General features: G+C 41.8%; 2 protein-coding genes across 2 annotated transcripts in view; one reads left to right on the top strand and one right to left on the bottom strand.

The window, feature by feature from the left end:
- LOC127952730 (gastrula zinc finger protein XlCGF49.1) overlaps positions 1–4,376 on the bottom strand; it is an 88,182-nt gene extending 83,806 nt beyond the window's left edge. The window contains exon 1 of the mRNA XM_052551436.1: positions 4,288–4,376. The gene's annotated coding sequence lies outside the window, so the exon portion shown is untranslated. The remainder of the gene's footprint in view (positions 1–4,287) is intronic.
- Positions 4,377–6,595: 2,219 nt separating this feature from the next.
- Positions 6,596–16,421, top strand: LOC127953048 (olfactory receptor class A-like protein 1). The gene is made up of 3 exons (XM_052551941.1): positions 6,596–7,541; positions 14,225–14,250; positions 16,073–16,421. Exons 1-3 carry the CDS (start codon positions 6,596–6,598, stop codon positions 16,220–16,222), a joined length of 1,122 nt encoding a protein of 373 aa, XP_052407901.1. The 3' UTR covers positions 16,223–16,421.
- The last annotated feature ends 247 nt before the right edge of the window (positions 16,422–16,668 follow it).

Here is a 16,668-nt window from a genome sequence, read left to right as displayed (position 1 = left end):
ACTATATACATTTCGCTGCTTTATCACACTGAAACAACTCCCATTAGTAGTTGTATTTTATTACTTCTATCATGATTGGTTAATCTGGCTGTCATTCAGGAAACTGGACAATGAATCGGTTCGCGCCTTTCTACATTTAAAAATATGACCGTTATTGTCGTCTTTCTGTGAGTGAGGCGGCTAACTGTGAGCTGCTGCTCCTTATAACTGACTGCTCGGTCGGTCCCGAATTATTTCATATTTGCCTGTACATTTTTTTTTATTTATTTTGAGCGAATTTGAGTCGTGATATTGTCAGTGGAGAACACAAACTGTGAACACAAGAAGGGTCAAAACATCCTGGCAAAATGAGGTAAGAAAATCGCTAACGTTATCTTTATTATCTTTTGAAAATAGTAAAGTATTACCAGAGTTTACAAATGGGTAGTTTAAAGGACATGTAACTTGCAGATAAATAAATACCCGTGTGTCTATTATTGCATTGCTTTATCACTGTATAAAAGGCTCTGATGTTTCTGGGTGCCTGCCGCTTTAAGACTCTTCTTCGGTGATTATGAGGAGGATGTGTGTAGTTAGTGTGGTTATAGTGAGTTCGGGAAAGTGTTCAAGTTCAGCAGCATAGTTCAGCCTACATACCTGTGTTGTGTAGTTTCCTTTATCTGTTCTGAACGATCCAGCTTCCAATATTTATGTGTTAAGTTCATGACAAAAAGTAAGTGGTCACTTCATTTTGTGTTCGTGTTTCTACACTGTAGAATTACAATGCATTACCATGCCAAGCGTGATGAGTGAGATGTATAGCGATAGAACAATGTTTATGCTGTAAAATACTGTAGGAAATACTAATTTAACTGATGTGAGCTTCCTGATGTGTAAATTACATAGTAACATTTATAACATTGAATTAAGAAGAGTTAATATCGTGCTCAGCAGACCACTTGCAGACGCTGTTGTGCAGTAGCCTTTCTGGCCAGAGGATGTCGCCATTTCTCCTTCTGTAAATCCCTTTTTAATATAGTTTAGGTAAACTGGTCAGTGATATAGGAGGTGAAGCTATTATGTGAAGGAAGTAATATCTTCATTATGTAATTGTATATTATGTTTAAAGGGACATAGCAATGTTTATTGATATATTTATGTTTGATGATCCTGATTTGTATAATTTGTGCGGATTTATTATTTATGTTGCATTGTAATCAGTACCTAATGGTGATTTATTTGTTTCTTATCAGACTATATTGACAATGCTGGATATTGGAATGTTCTGATGAATACTGCTGGATCTCAATACAGTTAATCAAAGAAATTACATCTCCTCGTCTTCATTCCTGTGTCCTGATCGATACACCATCCTGTTTACTGGCTAAAACCCTTGACGAACTAGCCCTGCTAGAATACCTCACTAACAATCACAGATGATCAAGTTAGATGCTCACCTAATGTGTTGCTGGTAAGTTATGTGTTATTGTCTGTCTTTTAGAGATTTTCCTGATATGAATCCCATGCATTAGGTGTGTTATATATGTTTGTATTCTTATAATAGTTTCAAAATGTTTTCTGAAACATATAAGTGCAAATGTCGGTATTTAAATAATATAATTTTAATGAATTAATGAAAATGAATAAATAAATAAAAGGATTGTTTAAAGCCATGGTTCTCAAAGTGTCAGGCCCCCTCTAGTTGCAGGTGAATCACTAAATTAAACTAATTAATGTTAATATATTTTAACTTAATCTTTGAGTAAGTTTGCACATTTAAGTATGTTACAGTTAAAGTACAGTACAGTTTTGTAACTTTAGTTACATAATTACATTTAAAATTTCATTTTAATTTAAACTTTTTTTTTATTTACCTGTGTATGTAAGCACAGTTGTAGTGTTAATGTTCAAACATGGTAAAGTGTCTGACAACAATAAATATTCTTATTAGAATAAAACTGCCTCATTTTTTAACTGTAGACCTGTAGCTGAATAGTTTGGCCTACTACGCTGCTGAAATGTAATGTTGGTCATTATGGTGCAACTTAATATTTAATAACAAATATTTTCTGAAGTGGTACTTGGTATAAAAAGTTTGAGAACCAGTGGTTTAAAGAAATGGTATAATATGAAATCCTGCTTTTTAAGAACTTTTCAGTAAACCATTTCTTCTTTCCCCTTGTAGAGTCATCGAGGATCCAGTTTATTCTTGAAACATTGGTAAGAAATTGTTCTTCTGCTACATTGCACTGTCACTTCTGCTAGAGATGCTTTGACCTTTTGTGATAGGTTTTGATTGTACTTAGTTTATTAAAAATGTACTGAATTTGATTTGACTTGTTTTACTACACTGTAATGTTAGTGTTCTGTTTAAAACAGTGTAACTGGGGGTTCTGAAAACACTGCTTGTGAATAATTTGTTAATATTGTAAATTTTCATCTGAATACATTAAATAAGTGTTTAATGAATAGTGTTGTCCACTTTGTTTCCAACATCACTGTTACTGAACTGTAAAGTGAAAATATTGTGATTTATTTTGCATTCAGTTTTCAGTTAAATATATTTCACAATATCAAAGTTATTGTCAAACATTGTGAACATACCTAAACAAACTGGTTAAATCTTATGTTCCCTCCAGAAGTTTGCGCTCTGCAAGTGAACGACGCCTTGTGGTGCCATCCCAAAGAGCTTCAAAATCACTCTCACGGACCTTTTCCTGGACTGTGTCCAGCTGGTGGAATGACCTCCCAATCTCAATCCAAACTGCTGAGTCTTTACTCATTTTCAAGAAACATCTTAAGACTCATCTTTTTCACCAGAACTTAACCAACTAATGCTAGCACTTTTCCTTCTTTTCTTGTCTTTCATATTAAAAAAATAAATAAAAAAAACCTGGCTATGCGTTCTGTACTAGACTAACTGAGACTTGTCATGGCACTTGTATACTGTTGTTGTTCGCTTGTACACCTGACTGCTTCTGTTCTTCTCATTTGTAAGTCGCTTTGGATAAAAGCGTCTGTTAAATGATTAAATGTAAATGTTTATACAGGACGGTACAGAAAGTGCACAAGTGGGAGAGAGTGGAGCATCAGAATGAACCTAGCGCTGGGACACTTTCAAGGATCACCCGAAGCACAACCACACTGTATACACTAAGGCTGCTGGTTCTAACATTTTAGAGTGCCCTGCGGTAGAAATCTCATTCTGCATTCCCCACGGTAAAGAAGACACAGTCCGGGGGGTTCCCGTTAGAAATCACCTGGTTGAAGGTTCCCTGCTCGTACTGTGCAACACATTTTCACGGCACAAATGTGCACAACTTGAAATGAGACACATTACTAAAACATGTTTTTGACAGAAACTGTAGTTTTCCACCAAAATAAAAGATCCACTGGTTTCAGTCCTAAAGGTACAAGGGTTTGTCTTGTAAGTGCTGCAAAAAATATGCATTTTTGTGCCAAATTATTTTACAAAAACCTTTAAATATTATTGTATTTGGATTGTTCTACTACCTGTTTTTAGCATTACCTCCATGCATACTCTGCATAATAAAGTGTGGGATTATTTTCATCTGTTTCATTCAGTATGTTTCCAAAATTTAACTGCTGTTTGACAATTTTGAGCATGTGGTAGTTTATTGAAGTTATTTGTAAAGCCATTGCTGCCAGTCATTAGATTTTTAGCCTTGCATGTACCGTGTTGATCTAAATGCCAACTAGAATCTAGGTGTATTTATACACGGTGCAAGGTACGACGGGGGAAACAACGTTGTGTTATCAACGCTGATTAACTTTTCAAAATCAACACCTCATTCAGCTTTCATCCCAGGGCTGCAGCCCGACCCTAATTCACCCATAATGCAGGTAAGACGGTGAAACAGCGTCGCGATTTCAACGGTGAATCCACGTCGTGATTTCAACGTTGATCCAATTTGCAAAATCGAAAGGTTATTCAACGTTGATTCAATGTCGTGATTTCAACGGTGAATCAGCGTCGTGATTTCAACCGTACATCAACGTCACGATTTCAACGGTGAATCAACGTCGTGATTTCAACGTTGATCCAATTTGCAAAATCGAAAGGTTATTCAACGTTGATTCAACATCGTGATTTCAACGGTGAATCAGCGTCGTGATTTCAACCGTACATCAACGTCACGATTTCAACGGTGAATCAACGTCGTGATTTCACCATGGACCTGACGTTGTTTCAACGTTGAATCAACGTTGAAATGCCGGCTGGGTAGTTACAGTCGCTGATCTTCCAAAAGCGTAATCGAGAGAAAACCAGATTAAATGCGAACTCACCGTCAGTTTATCTCGGACAGAGGTTTCCGGATCTGTTCAGCGCGCGACTGAAGCCAGACACAACCAGCCAAGATGGCGACTGAACAACAACTCGTCAAAATAATTTATTAGGTGCCACTCAAATACAGACACGGTCAGGCTTAATAATATCAGATACTTTGTTATATTGAATACAATATCTAATTTTTAAAAATTGTAATATAATATCTTTATAATATGTTACTCTAGACCAGTGGTTCTCAACCACGTTCCTGGAGGCTCCCCAACACAGCACATTTTGCATCTCTCCTTTGTCTGACACACTCATTTCAGGTCTTTGAGTCTCTACTAAAGAGCTGGTGATCTGAATCAGGTGTGTTTGATTAAGGTGACATGGAAAACATGCAGTGTTAAGGGTCTCCAGGAACGTGGTTAGGAACCACTGCTCTAGACCATAAAAACAGTCTTTAAGTGTCTGAGGACGATATTTGTCTGAGATACAACTATTTGAAAATCTGGAATCTGAGGGAGCAAAAAAGTCTAAATATTGAGAAAATCATCTTTAAAGTTGTTCAAATTAAGTTCTTAGCAATGCATATTACCAATCAAAAAATAAGTTTTGATATATTTATTGCAGGAAATTTACAAAATATCTTCATGGAACATGATCTTTACTTAATATCCTAATGATTTTTGGCAGAAAAGAGAAATGTATAATTTTGACCCATACAATATATTGTTGTCCATTGCTACAAATATACCTGTGATACTTATTACTGCTTTTGTGCTCCAGGGACACATATTTGTGACTTTACTGCAAAACTACAAATCTTTGTTAAGCTCAGTTTTTGGCAGCTTTTGAGTCCTTGCTATCCTCTGCTTGCCGCTCCTGGTCTGACGAGGTCGCACACACCATCCTGGCTTTGACCTTCTTATTAGACGAGATGATGAGGAACGGGCTGAGCGTCGGTCAGCATGATGTGGACATAGGCCAGCAGGACCACCGTGTTGGCCCGGATCCCCAGACCCGCCTGCAGCAGGAACGAGACCCCTTTGATGGTGACGCATAGATCCATTTAGAGATTGAGTGTGAATGCTCTGTCTGAAGGGCTTTCTGAAGTCCATGTCTGAATATAAAGCCTCTAATGCCCCCGTGGTAGCCGATAGGGACCCGAAAACCCAAAAGAAGACACGAAGGAGACCAAAGTGTCCACCTGAGGGGCATCTTAATTACTCCATGACTAAAAGAGCTAGTGTTTCAATGGCAAGCTGAGAAAACAGAAGACATTCCCCTCAGTGGATGATTTAGATTTTGCTTACATTTTTCACAATTGAATATTCTTCTCCGTTTTTCTTCTGTTTCTGTCCATGTTTGCGTTTTTCATTGTGTTCATGTTTATATTTCTGATGATTGGTTAATGTGGTCTATCTATTTTAGATATGTGGAAAAATATGGTCTATTTTTAATCAACTAACACTGTTTCTGAAGCAAAAAAATCTTAAGGTTTTTCGTTTGTGAGAGCAGCTGTTAATTTTCCACTAATGGTGTCCCTCATGAGAGAATTAGAAAACATTAGGAGCATTAGATAGATAAATCTTTGCAAACACGGTCTGTAATGAGGAGGTCTGGGACGAGCGGACGCTTTACAGCAGGTCTGGGCTGGTCTGTTTTCTCATGTGGTGTTAATGAGTTCTTCATGTATGTGATATCAGTGACCCAGGATTCCCTCGGGCCAGACGCACACGTCAACAGAACTGTGTTGATACTTGAACTACACAGTTTCCTCTAGTCAACATGTGCCATCATTTGATGCACGCTCTTATTTCTCAATTTCATAAATCATGACTAATTGAATGACAGAAGCTCAAACCCATCCCTGGTTTCATATTAAGTCAACCAATAAGCTCAAACATTAAGATTTAGTTTGCATTTATTGATTTTAATCTGAATGACTCACAATACAGTCCTTAAGTCCTAAATTTGTTCAGAGAAATAGAGACTTGATCAGAGATGGAAACGAGAGACAGTGAGGCAATATTGAGTTTTACAGGATCGAGTCAAGTGTTTCTGAGAGAGTCTCAGCTAAAGCACTCGCTGTCCTTCAGGCACAAACTGACACTCACTGGAATATTTTCACGAGAGAGTGTTGCATCTGTGACAGAATCAGTCAACTGCACATCATTCAGATAATTGAGCTCAGCTCTGAAGTCGCTGGACCGTCCCGCACAGGAAGATCCCAGTGGCCCGAGTCAGACTATAAAACGAAAGCTTATTCTGAAGGGAAGGGAATCTTTCAAGAGAAGCTGCAAGAGATCAGAAGCGGTTGAGATGAACTCGGACACTTTGACGCGTGGCCTGCTCTACCTGTCTCTGGCCGTGACTGGTGTTCCAGGCAACATCGTGGTCATCTGTGCCTTCCTCTCGGTGGTGTATCACGAGGGCCGTCTCTCGCCCACAGAAAGCATCGTGCTGCACCTGGCGTCTTCTAACTTGATGGTGGTGGGCGTTCGCTGCCTGCTGGAGGTTCTAGCCACGTTTGAGATCCTCAATGTGTTTGATGACACCGGCTGCAAGGTGGTCATCTTCATCTATCGCACGTCCAGATCTCTGTCCATCTGGCTGACGTTCCTGCTGAGCGTGTATCAGTGCCTGAGCGTGGCTCCGCCGGGCTCGCGTTTGGCCGTCGCCCGTGCTCTGTTCGCCCAGTACCTGGCTGTCCTCTTCCTGGCTCTATGGCTAATCAACACCTCCACGACTGCCGCCACGTTGCTTTACGCTGTAAGGGCCCAGAACGACTCCAGACTCCTGCAGAATGGGATCAACGTCAAGTTCTGTATCCTGAGCTTCCCGTCCAAGCTGGCGATGGATGCCAATGGCGGGGCGCAATTAGGACGAGACGTGGTGCCAATATCTCTGATGACAACGGCCAGCCTGGTCCTGCTGGTGTTCCTGCTCCGCCGCAGACGGCGGGTGAAGGGTTTGCAGGGCGGTGCGGCGAGGCAGGGTCCATCTGCAGAGCGCCGTGCTGCCCTCACCGTCGTCACGCTAGTCACAATCTACGTGATTATTTATGGAGTGGACAATGGATTGTGGGTTTATACGCTGACCGTGCCTAAGATGCTTGACTCCTCGCTGATCACAGATGTGAGGATCTTCTTGTCGTCTCTGTATGCTGTCCTCAGTCCCATTGTGATCATCATCTCTAACAGGAAAGTCAATAAACAGTTGAATTGTGGGAAAGAGCCAAAGACGTTCTTGGACGCAGCTCAGCCCAGTGATGGACAGTTGCAGACTAAATGATTTTTATGAACCCTTGTTTAATTTTTTTTGTAATCCTTTGTCATTATGGACAGAGAGATTCATTTCTAGATGGAGGGATATAGACTTTACACTAATAAGGAGCCCCTGCTTCAGTTCACATCTGCTAGGAACAAACGCTTAGGTTTCTATGCCCTTACGAAAATTAACCATGGTTTTACTACAAATAAAACCAAAAAACCATGGTTACTGTAGTTAAACCATGGTAACCACAAATTAACCATGGTTTTGCTATATTTACCATAGTTTAACCATGGTATTTGTAGTAAATCTGTGGTTTTACAAATGGCAGTCAATACGCCAAAAAACCATGGGTTACTACAGTTTTACTATAATAAAACCATGGTTATTTTTCGTAAGGGAATGTACTTGTATCTGTCAGGTGTATGTGTCTGCGACAGACATAATAAACTAACTTAATTTCTAACTGTATGGAAATTAATATCTTTGTCATACTCATTTCCAGATGATTTTATTTGTAATCCAGGCTTTACGTTTACACAAACAGTTTTTTGAACATTAACTGATTTTGAATGACATACAGGACAAGAATGTGTTCTCGTCCACAGACTGACTCTTTCAGGAAGGGCGCTGTGTTTTTCCATAATGTTGTTCTCCATGTGTCATGTTCTTCATTCCACTGAAATCTGATCTGTTCCAACAGACTCCGGTGGAATGTAGGACGTAAATCACAGATGGATCCACAGTCCAGACACACTGAGACGAACTCCAGTGAACTGTGGGAAAACACAAAAAGCTGAAATTAATGATGACTGAATTAATTAAATCTAATAGCTGAATTCTTCTGAAGTGTGCATGTGAGATCTACATGCACACACACACTCACACTTTCCATCTCACACATTTAGCAAATTGAGGTAATGAATTAGTAAATCATGCACACGATTTAGCCTACTATTTTTTTCCTGCATGCCATGTGCGGGGATCCATAGAATTCAGAAGGCTGAAGTATATCTGAATGCCTTCACCTGCATCAGGTGCTCAGAACAAGCCCCGCCCTCACAGCTATAGCCCCGCCCACCAGAGCCCATCATGTGGAAATGTGTCATGCATTCAGGGTGAATCTCTTTGACAAAAAGTGCCCCCCTCCCCCCCCGTTTCAGCTGATAACAGCATGAGGACAGAGACTGATTTCATCTGATTTTGTGGAGCATAAACACTAGAACTCGTCAAGGTCTGGTTTGGTGCAGACACATATCTAGGACTCGCTCGAAGAATGTTGAATGAGCTTATCACCTGCCTTTGTAAGCAAAGAAAACTCTCTTTTTACTTATGAGCATAGCCGAAAATACTAAAAGTTATTTCAAAGAGATACAAAACCAGTAATTTATTTATTAATGTTATATGCTCATAGCTGAGAGATATTCAGTTATGTCATGCAGATTTTATTTTGCATAAGAGAAACTGAACAATATAAGAAACATTAACTGATTCCCGCATTAAATTGATGTGTAACCCTAAAACCAGACAAACACAGAGTTAGGCATAACCCAAGACTAGCTTCAGTTTCAATGCCCAAATTATACACCGTATCTGAATGTGAAATCTGCAGTTCACATTCACACAGAGTTTAAGTTTAATTATACACTTTTGAATCTCAAATTCATTTTTTATTATGTAAGTTTACTGTTCATTCTTTTAGTAATGAGTCTAAGCTGAGTTCTAGTCAATAAAAGAGCTGATAGCTCAAACCTGTTCACACAAGCACTGATGAACCAGAATAAATCTGTCCTTCATTGTGTGTGTATTGTTATGAAAAACTCAATTCACCAAGATTCCTATATTCAGTTCAAAATTAAGCTCTCCACTCAAAACAACTCAATCTTGCTGAAAAACAAAATTTGCTCTCAGATATGACACACAAACAGTCAAGAACATACACACTTCAACACAGTTTTAAACACTGATGAGATAAATTCAAAACAATACTACAAAAAACGGTAAATGTTTTATTCCTTAATGTACTTAAATGTCGTGTTGCAAAGTACATTTTTTAACGAATTTGTGCAATTTGCTTGTTGGTAATAAACATTTAAACTGTTATTCATTGTATTTTATGTTGTTGGGTATCACAAAACGGAATATAATACGAAAAAGTAGGTACTATCTTACAGCGGTCTCCTTTCCCCCACAATGCATTGCATCACGTCACGTTGGGGAGAGAATTGACCAAAGCCTGCCTTGAGAGCATTGAGAGTGACTAGAGAGACGAGTAGTAGACGAGAGTATTCAGATAGTGCAGAATATAGATAAATAGATAAATACATAGATATATATATAGATATATAGACTACATATATAGATAAATAGACAGAGAGATAGATAGAGAGATATCGACCAACATCGACCCAAACGGGCTCGCTTCCCTACAGCACAAGCTTTCCAGCGCAGTTTCCATGGGACAGCACCCACACAAGCTCCTGTCAAACACAGCGACACACACACGGCTACGTTTGCAACAACATTTTCACCGGAGGAAGAGATAAACGCTTAGAAACGTCCATATAGCTAGCATGACGCCTTTTATTTCTAGATGACGATTTCTAGATCAAGGTTATCGGTACTTATCTGAACTAACGTCATGATCACTGCCACTAGAAATAAAGCAAACGTTGATTGTTTTTCCACTCGGTACTACTCAATGACAGTAATATATATAAATACACTTCACCAACTCTCCACTAATTCTCCCCGGACCATGCATAGGCTTTGACGGACATCAGTTCTTGGCAATTCCTCATTTGCCCTCTCACGTCTGGCTGGTTTGAAATTACATGGCTGCGGGCCATCATACATGTTTGCTCTTGCCACCTCTTCCTCATCCCAGTCAGACTCTATAATGTTAGTTCTGATGCTGCGCACGTTCTAGGCATGTTTTTGAGCTCGGAATCACTATTTCATACCACTACTAACGACTTTGTACCGTTCCAGGCAAGTTATGCCAAACTTTCTGAGCGCAAGGAATTATAACTAGATTATTTATTTTAATGCAATGTTGCATTGACCTAAAATCATTTTTTCAACGTGTACCACTTGCATAAACACTGCATCCGTAGGCATTATTATTCGTAGGGGCTGTCATCGTTGTTTCACGTGCTGTGTGACCTCGGAGTACATCGATCTAGTATGAGACACGAGTTCACGGGTGGGAAGTCACGGGTTTGACTGCCGTTCCAGTGCACTTTCATGGGTTTAAGGTTGGAAAAACACGGGTTACGGGTTGCCTGGAACACGGCATCATACTAGGATGAGGCTACCTTTCCTCCACTTCTCCCCAACGTGACGTCATCACCGAGTTGCGTAAAAAAAAAGTTAATACCAAAAACTTAAAAACTAGGTCTTTAAGACCATTTTTGAGACATTTTAAAAATGATATACATATCTTGAGTGATTGATGTACCCATTAATCGAAAGTGGTTAACCTGCAACATGGCCTTTAATGTACTTCGAGAATAAACTTGAAATACATTGAGAATAAAGTCGAAATATTACGAGAATAAAGTCGAAATATTATGAGAATAAAGTCGATTTAATTCAAACAGTAGAAAGTAAAGTTATATTATTTTATTTTATATTATTATTCCCGGATTGAGAGCAGCAGGAGAAGTTCAAGCCACTGAGACTAATCTGAATATTGTTGTGTTCGAGCGACCATATCATCTTACCGGGATGAAGAAGAGCCAGTTTTAGAGACTCACTGAAACAGCTTAATATCAAGAATATTATATTTATTAAAGGTCCCACTTTTCACGCTTTTTTGAAGTTTTGATTGTGTTTACAGTGTGCAATGTAACGTGTTCATGTTTCGCGTGTAAAAAATCACAGATATTTTTCAAACAATTCACCCATCTGTATACCGCTGTTTTCACTGTCACAAAAACTGGCTGATGACTTCCTTGTTCCATAAAGTCCCTCCTTCAGAAATAATGTAACGAGTTCTGATTGTGTCAGTGGTTCCTGTGCTGTGATTCGACACCAGCTTAGAGCAGGCTGACCTCCTGGTAACGCGATTGGGCTAGAACGCACGTGCTGGAGATGTACTTATAATAACATGAGCGTTTTTACTGATGAGATGCGCATGAAAATCGCATTCGTTTTTTTGCACAGCCCTAACATCTAGTTAACAAAGCTAAAAAGCGTTGCCCTTTGTGTGGGTGGCAGATCCTTTTCCTATTTGGCGCCTAAACTCTGGAATAACCTACCTAACATTGTTCGGGAGGCAGACACACTCTTGCAGTTTAAATCTAGATTAAAGACCCATCTCTTTAACCTGGCTTACACATAACATACTAATATGCTTTTAATATCCAAATCCGTTAAAGGATTTTTAGGCTGCATTAATTAGGTAAACCGGAACCACAAACACTTCCCATAACACCCAATGTACTTGCTACATCATTAGAAGAATGGTATCTACGCTAATATTAGTCTGTTTCTCTCTTATTCCGAGGTCATCGTAGCCACCAGATCCAGTCTGTGTCCAGATCAGAGGGTCACTTCAGTCACCCGGATCCAGTACGTATCCAGACCAGATGGTGGATCAGCACCTAGAAAGGACCTCTACATCCCTGAAAGACAGCGGAGACCAGGACAACTAGAGCCCAGATACAGATCCCCTGTAAAGACCTTGTCTCAGAGAAGCACCAGGACAAGACCACAGGAAACAGATGATTCTTCTGCACAATCTGACTTTGCTGCAGTCTGGAATTGAACTACTGGTTCCCTTTCGAGGGAACTTCGAACTGGGTCCTCTAGGGGGCGCTTTGGGGAACACCTCGTCGTGACCCGTGTCTGAAGCATACAATGAAAAAACACCAACTTGTTGGCCGTCGACAGCCTCCGACGTCACTACCGGCGCGACTATAAATCAGCACCGGGAGAGCACGTCATTATCTTCTTCATCTTCAACTGACTGTTTTGTTTGAAGCGTGCATCTGAAAGAACCGGTAAGGGCGATCTTTCTCTGTTTATCATGGCGACAACTAGCAAGCGTTTAGACGATGTGTGCATCCGTGTCGGCGTTATTTGACACCCGATGACACCTTTGAGTCATTTGTTTGGGTGAAGAGCACGCACGCGATGTCTTTGAGGAGGCAATCTGCGTGCACTATGAGCGTTTTTTCAATGGAAAAAGCTCCGCTCTCGTTCGTCTCTCTTCTAAAAAAAAAAAAAAGGCAAGCCATCTGCTTCCCGCGGTTCAGGATCTGTCCACGCTGAGGCAGTAAAGAAAATGAGCTCGTGAGAATACATATGGATCTGTCTGAATGGTTTAAAGAGGGACTTTCCCTTTCGAGATCGTAAAAAAAAAAAAAAAAGGAGCGGCGGACGAGAGAGAGCCTTGGGAGGATGATGTTATATCTTTAACACTTTCTCATACTGAGGTTAGTGCTCTGCTGGGTTTTTACCCAGGAAAAGCAGGAGATATTTGAGGATGGTGAAGAAGCTGAGGCTGAGCCTTCTCAATTCTCCTGCCCTGCGTATGTAGAGCTGTTGGAGGTTATTGAGCGAAAATTACCTTTTGACCATAACCCTCCAGCTCAGGTGAGCCTTTCATTTGTGCATGATCTCCATACAGAGATTAAAAAGAAATGAAAGATGCCGTTTTCTTTTTGCATCCATCGGTTTCGGCATTAAAGTAATCTGCCGACATCGAGGTGATGCGTGAAAGCGGCTAGGAGGGAATGCCCCTGTAGAAAGAGCTAAAAATTTTATAAATAATTTATAAATTTTTATATGTGAAAAATGTTTTCTTTCTGCAGGGGAAACCTCCTCTCTTATTCTCCCTCCTTGCCATCTAAGCCCCTTCAGAAAATCATCTCGCTTAAATGGCAAGGCATACGCAGTAGCAGGTCAGGCTGAGGCTTTATTACACACAATGCTGGTGCTTCAAGCATATCAGACTGATCTGCTAAGAGACCTGGATAGAGGCTGGGGCCTTTTTCCGATCTGGTAGCTGAGCTGCGCCACACCATGGATCTCTCTCCATGCTACCAAGCAGGCCGCCTCCGCCATGGGGCAGGACTATGGCGGCCATGGTGGCAGCGGAGAGACATCTGTGGATGAACAGACATCGGGAGGAAAGAAAATGCTTTCTGCCCGATGCTCAGGTTTCGCCTTCTGAACTTTTCGGTATTTCCGTTGAGGCGGCGATTTGAAAAGTTCAGGGAGACGAAGGCGCGCTCTGCTGCTTTCAGATCCTTCGTCCCACGAAGGTCCAGGTCTGAGCCCAAACAACATAGGGGTCCTGGCCTGTCTTGATCTGAGGATCAAAGATGGGCACAGAAGGCTAGTGTCGCAACTCGCGCTCCTCCCCCACCTGCGGGCAGGGGTTAGAGGAATCGTGGGTCATGAGGAGGTAAGCAGAACCTAAGAGGTATGATCTAGACGAGGCAGCGTTCTCGTCCAAATCAGAATGATACCGAGGTATCTACTAAAAGAAAAGACAAACGCGTATATGCGTTAATCGACTTCGAAAGGTTAACTTCTGCTTTTATACTCCCCTTCCTAATTCCCCTGTAACCACCAGCTCTCCACCTGATCGAGGTTAGGTGGAAACCTCTCGCATAACAGTCTCCTATGCTGGACCTATAATATTTTTTTATGGTTCTATGTCCATAGCAACCAACCTGAAACTGATGGTCCAGGTTAAAAGGAGGTACCCCTTGAGCGGGGCTCCGGCGTAGGAGGGTGAGTGAGTACATGTAACCCTCTCTGTATATACTTATGTGTATTTAATTGCTGGTGGTTACGTGTCTACTAATAAACTCTGTCTGAGTTTCCTTTGCAGTGCTCAGTTACAGTGTTTACTAAACATTCGTCAGCAGCAGCCATTCGGTTTCATGTTCCGGTATTAGGCGGCTGAGATCACAGGTTTCTGAGGGAGCCTCCTTGATCATCAGGCCTGGCACAGCACTGCAGGGAATTTCATGGATGTCTGGCCAGGTCACCCCGAGGGGTCTCCTGGCCGCTTAGGGGTGCTGTCGTATCTACCGGGAAGTGGAGGTGGCAGTTACAGAAGTCTTCTTGTATATGCTGCCTCAGGTGATGCTCCCCTCACCCGAGGTTTGTAAAATTGAGCTTGCCTCTCCCGTGAGATTCAGCTCCTCTACGATGCTTAGGAACCTTTAAGTACACACGCTAAGCTTTGTGTACTTTCTCAAAACCACATGGTGGTCAGTGTGTATGTGAACACACTTTCTAAAAATCCACAAGTGGTAAGTTTGCATGCAAGACTCTGCAAACTTTCTGAAATCTTGTACGATGAGGGGTAACGCTTTGTTCCCTTTCTTGAGATGATTAGACCTTGGTTCCTTGGGCTCCATTCAGCCAGTGTGTATTTGTTTATACACCTCAAGCATCGCTTTTCTCAACATGAGGGGCTATTGATTCTCGTGGTAATTTAGCAGCGCTCCCCTTTTTCCAAAAAATGGGTCACCTATGAGTGCGCTACTCTGAGCTCGGAGTTCTCCTCTCGTACGAGACGGAGTTCTCTGTTTTTTTTCCCAGAGCGCTCCAGTATTGTTTCCATAGATCGAGTTGATGACTCAATTAGGGGTGCTCCGATCACGATCGGCCGATCGTTATGCGCTTCTCGTCAGTAAAGCCGGTTTTCTAATCAGCGGTTAATTCCATCAGGTGCGTGATTTCACATAGAGCAGCTGTTACTACACAGAGCCGTTGTTAATAGAGAAGATGCGCAAATCCACTTCATTTTTAGCGTTTTTTGGTGCATCTTTTCTATTAACAACGGCTCTGTGTAGTAACAGCTGCTCTATGTGAAACCACGCACCTGATGCAATTAACCGCTGATTAGAAAACCGGCTTTACTGACGAGATGTGCATTAACGATCGGCCGATCGTGATCGGAGCACCCCTACTCTCAATCATACTGTTTTAAGATGCAACATTCCATCTATGAGCTGCTCTATCCGAGTGCCACGAGAGCCCCTCCTTAGAACAGTATTTGAAAATCCATGCTATGGTAAGTGTGCACGTGTAGTCTTTGCACATTTTCTGAAATCCACACTGTGGTAAGTTTGCACGCTAGTATTCTGCGTTCTTTCTAAAATCCTATATGGTGAGGGCTTCGCGCGGTTGCTTCGTGCCCTTTCTTGAGTTGGTAAAAGCCCCGTTCATCTTGGGCGCCACTCCACCTATGTATCCTCGGATACCTATCTAAACAGGGTGTTGCTACTAGAGAACTGTTGAGACAGCTCTTTCAGCAAGCTTATGCGTAAGCTAGCGGTAGCCCCTGTGTGACAGGCAGGACTTGGTACAAATGCTAGGTTCTTAGCCGTATCCCTTTAAAGGAATCTTTCCTGATTCCAAGCCTTCAGCTCTACCCAGGGCCGAGGCCCTAACAATTAAGTTGGGTATGTAGCTTAGGCCTTTTGGCCATGAGGGGTACTGTCACAGACAGCCGTCTAAACGTCCCAGGGGCAACTCCCATAGTAATGGTAGAGTTGGTACTTAGTGTTCGCCATGATTCTGGCCTGCATTCCCCTCAGCATGGCGGCGTGGGTATACTGTTCCCCAAAGCGCCCCCTAGAGGACGCAGTTCGAAGTTCCCTCGAAAGGGAACGGTCTCAGGTTACGTATGTAACCATGGTTCCCTGAGTAGGGAACGAGACACTGCGTCCTCTAGCTCTCTGCCATGCTTCGGACGCAAGCTTCAGACGAAGAAGATAATGACGTGCTCTCCCGGTGCTGATTTATAGTCGCGCCGGTAGTGACGTCGGAGGCTGTCGACGGCCAACAAGTTGGTGTTTTTTCATTGTATGCTTCAGACACGGGTCACGACGAGGTGTTCCCCAAAGCGCCCCCTAGAGGACGCAGTGTCTCGTTCCCTACTCAGGGAACCATGGTTACATACGTAACCTGAGACCGTTTCGTCTGGTCAGAGGAGAACTGACCCCCAACTGAGCCTGGTTTCTCCCAAGGTTTTTTTCTCCATTCTGTCACCGATGGAGTTTCGGTTCCTTGCCGCTGTCGCCTCTGGCTTGCTTAGTTGGGGTCACTTCATCTACAGCGATACCATTGACTTGATTGCAAATAAATGCACA

This window comes from Carassius gibelio, chromosome B3, assembly GCF_023724105.1.
Source record: "Carassius gibelio isolate Cgi1373 ecotype wild population from Czech Republic chromosome B3, carGib1.2-hapl.c, whole genome shotgun sequence".
NCBI classification, from domain to species: Eukaryota; Metazoa; Chordata; class Actinopteri; order Cypriniformes; family Cyprinidae; genus Carassius; species Carassius gibelio.
This window is presented reverse-complemented; position numbering and strand designations above follow the sequence as displayed.

Bases quoted from the DNA above. Each gene is read 5' to 3' on its own strand.
- LOC127953048 (XM_052551941.1), top strand. From the start codon at position 6,596: ATGAACTCGGACACTTTGACGCGTGGCCTGCTCTACCTGTCTCTGGCC. The intron at 7,542-14,224 runs GTGATGGACAGT...CTATGTCCATAG, and splicing joins CTTGGACGCAGCTCAGCCCA to CAACCAACCTGAAACTGATG. The intron at 14,251-16,072 runs GTTAAAAGGAGG...TGGTAGAGTTGG, and splicing joins ACCTGAAACTGATGGTCCAG to TACTTAGTGTTCGCCATGAT.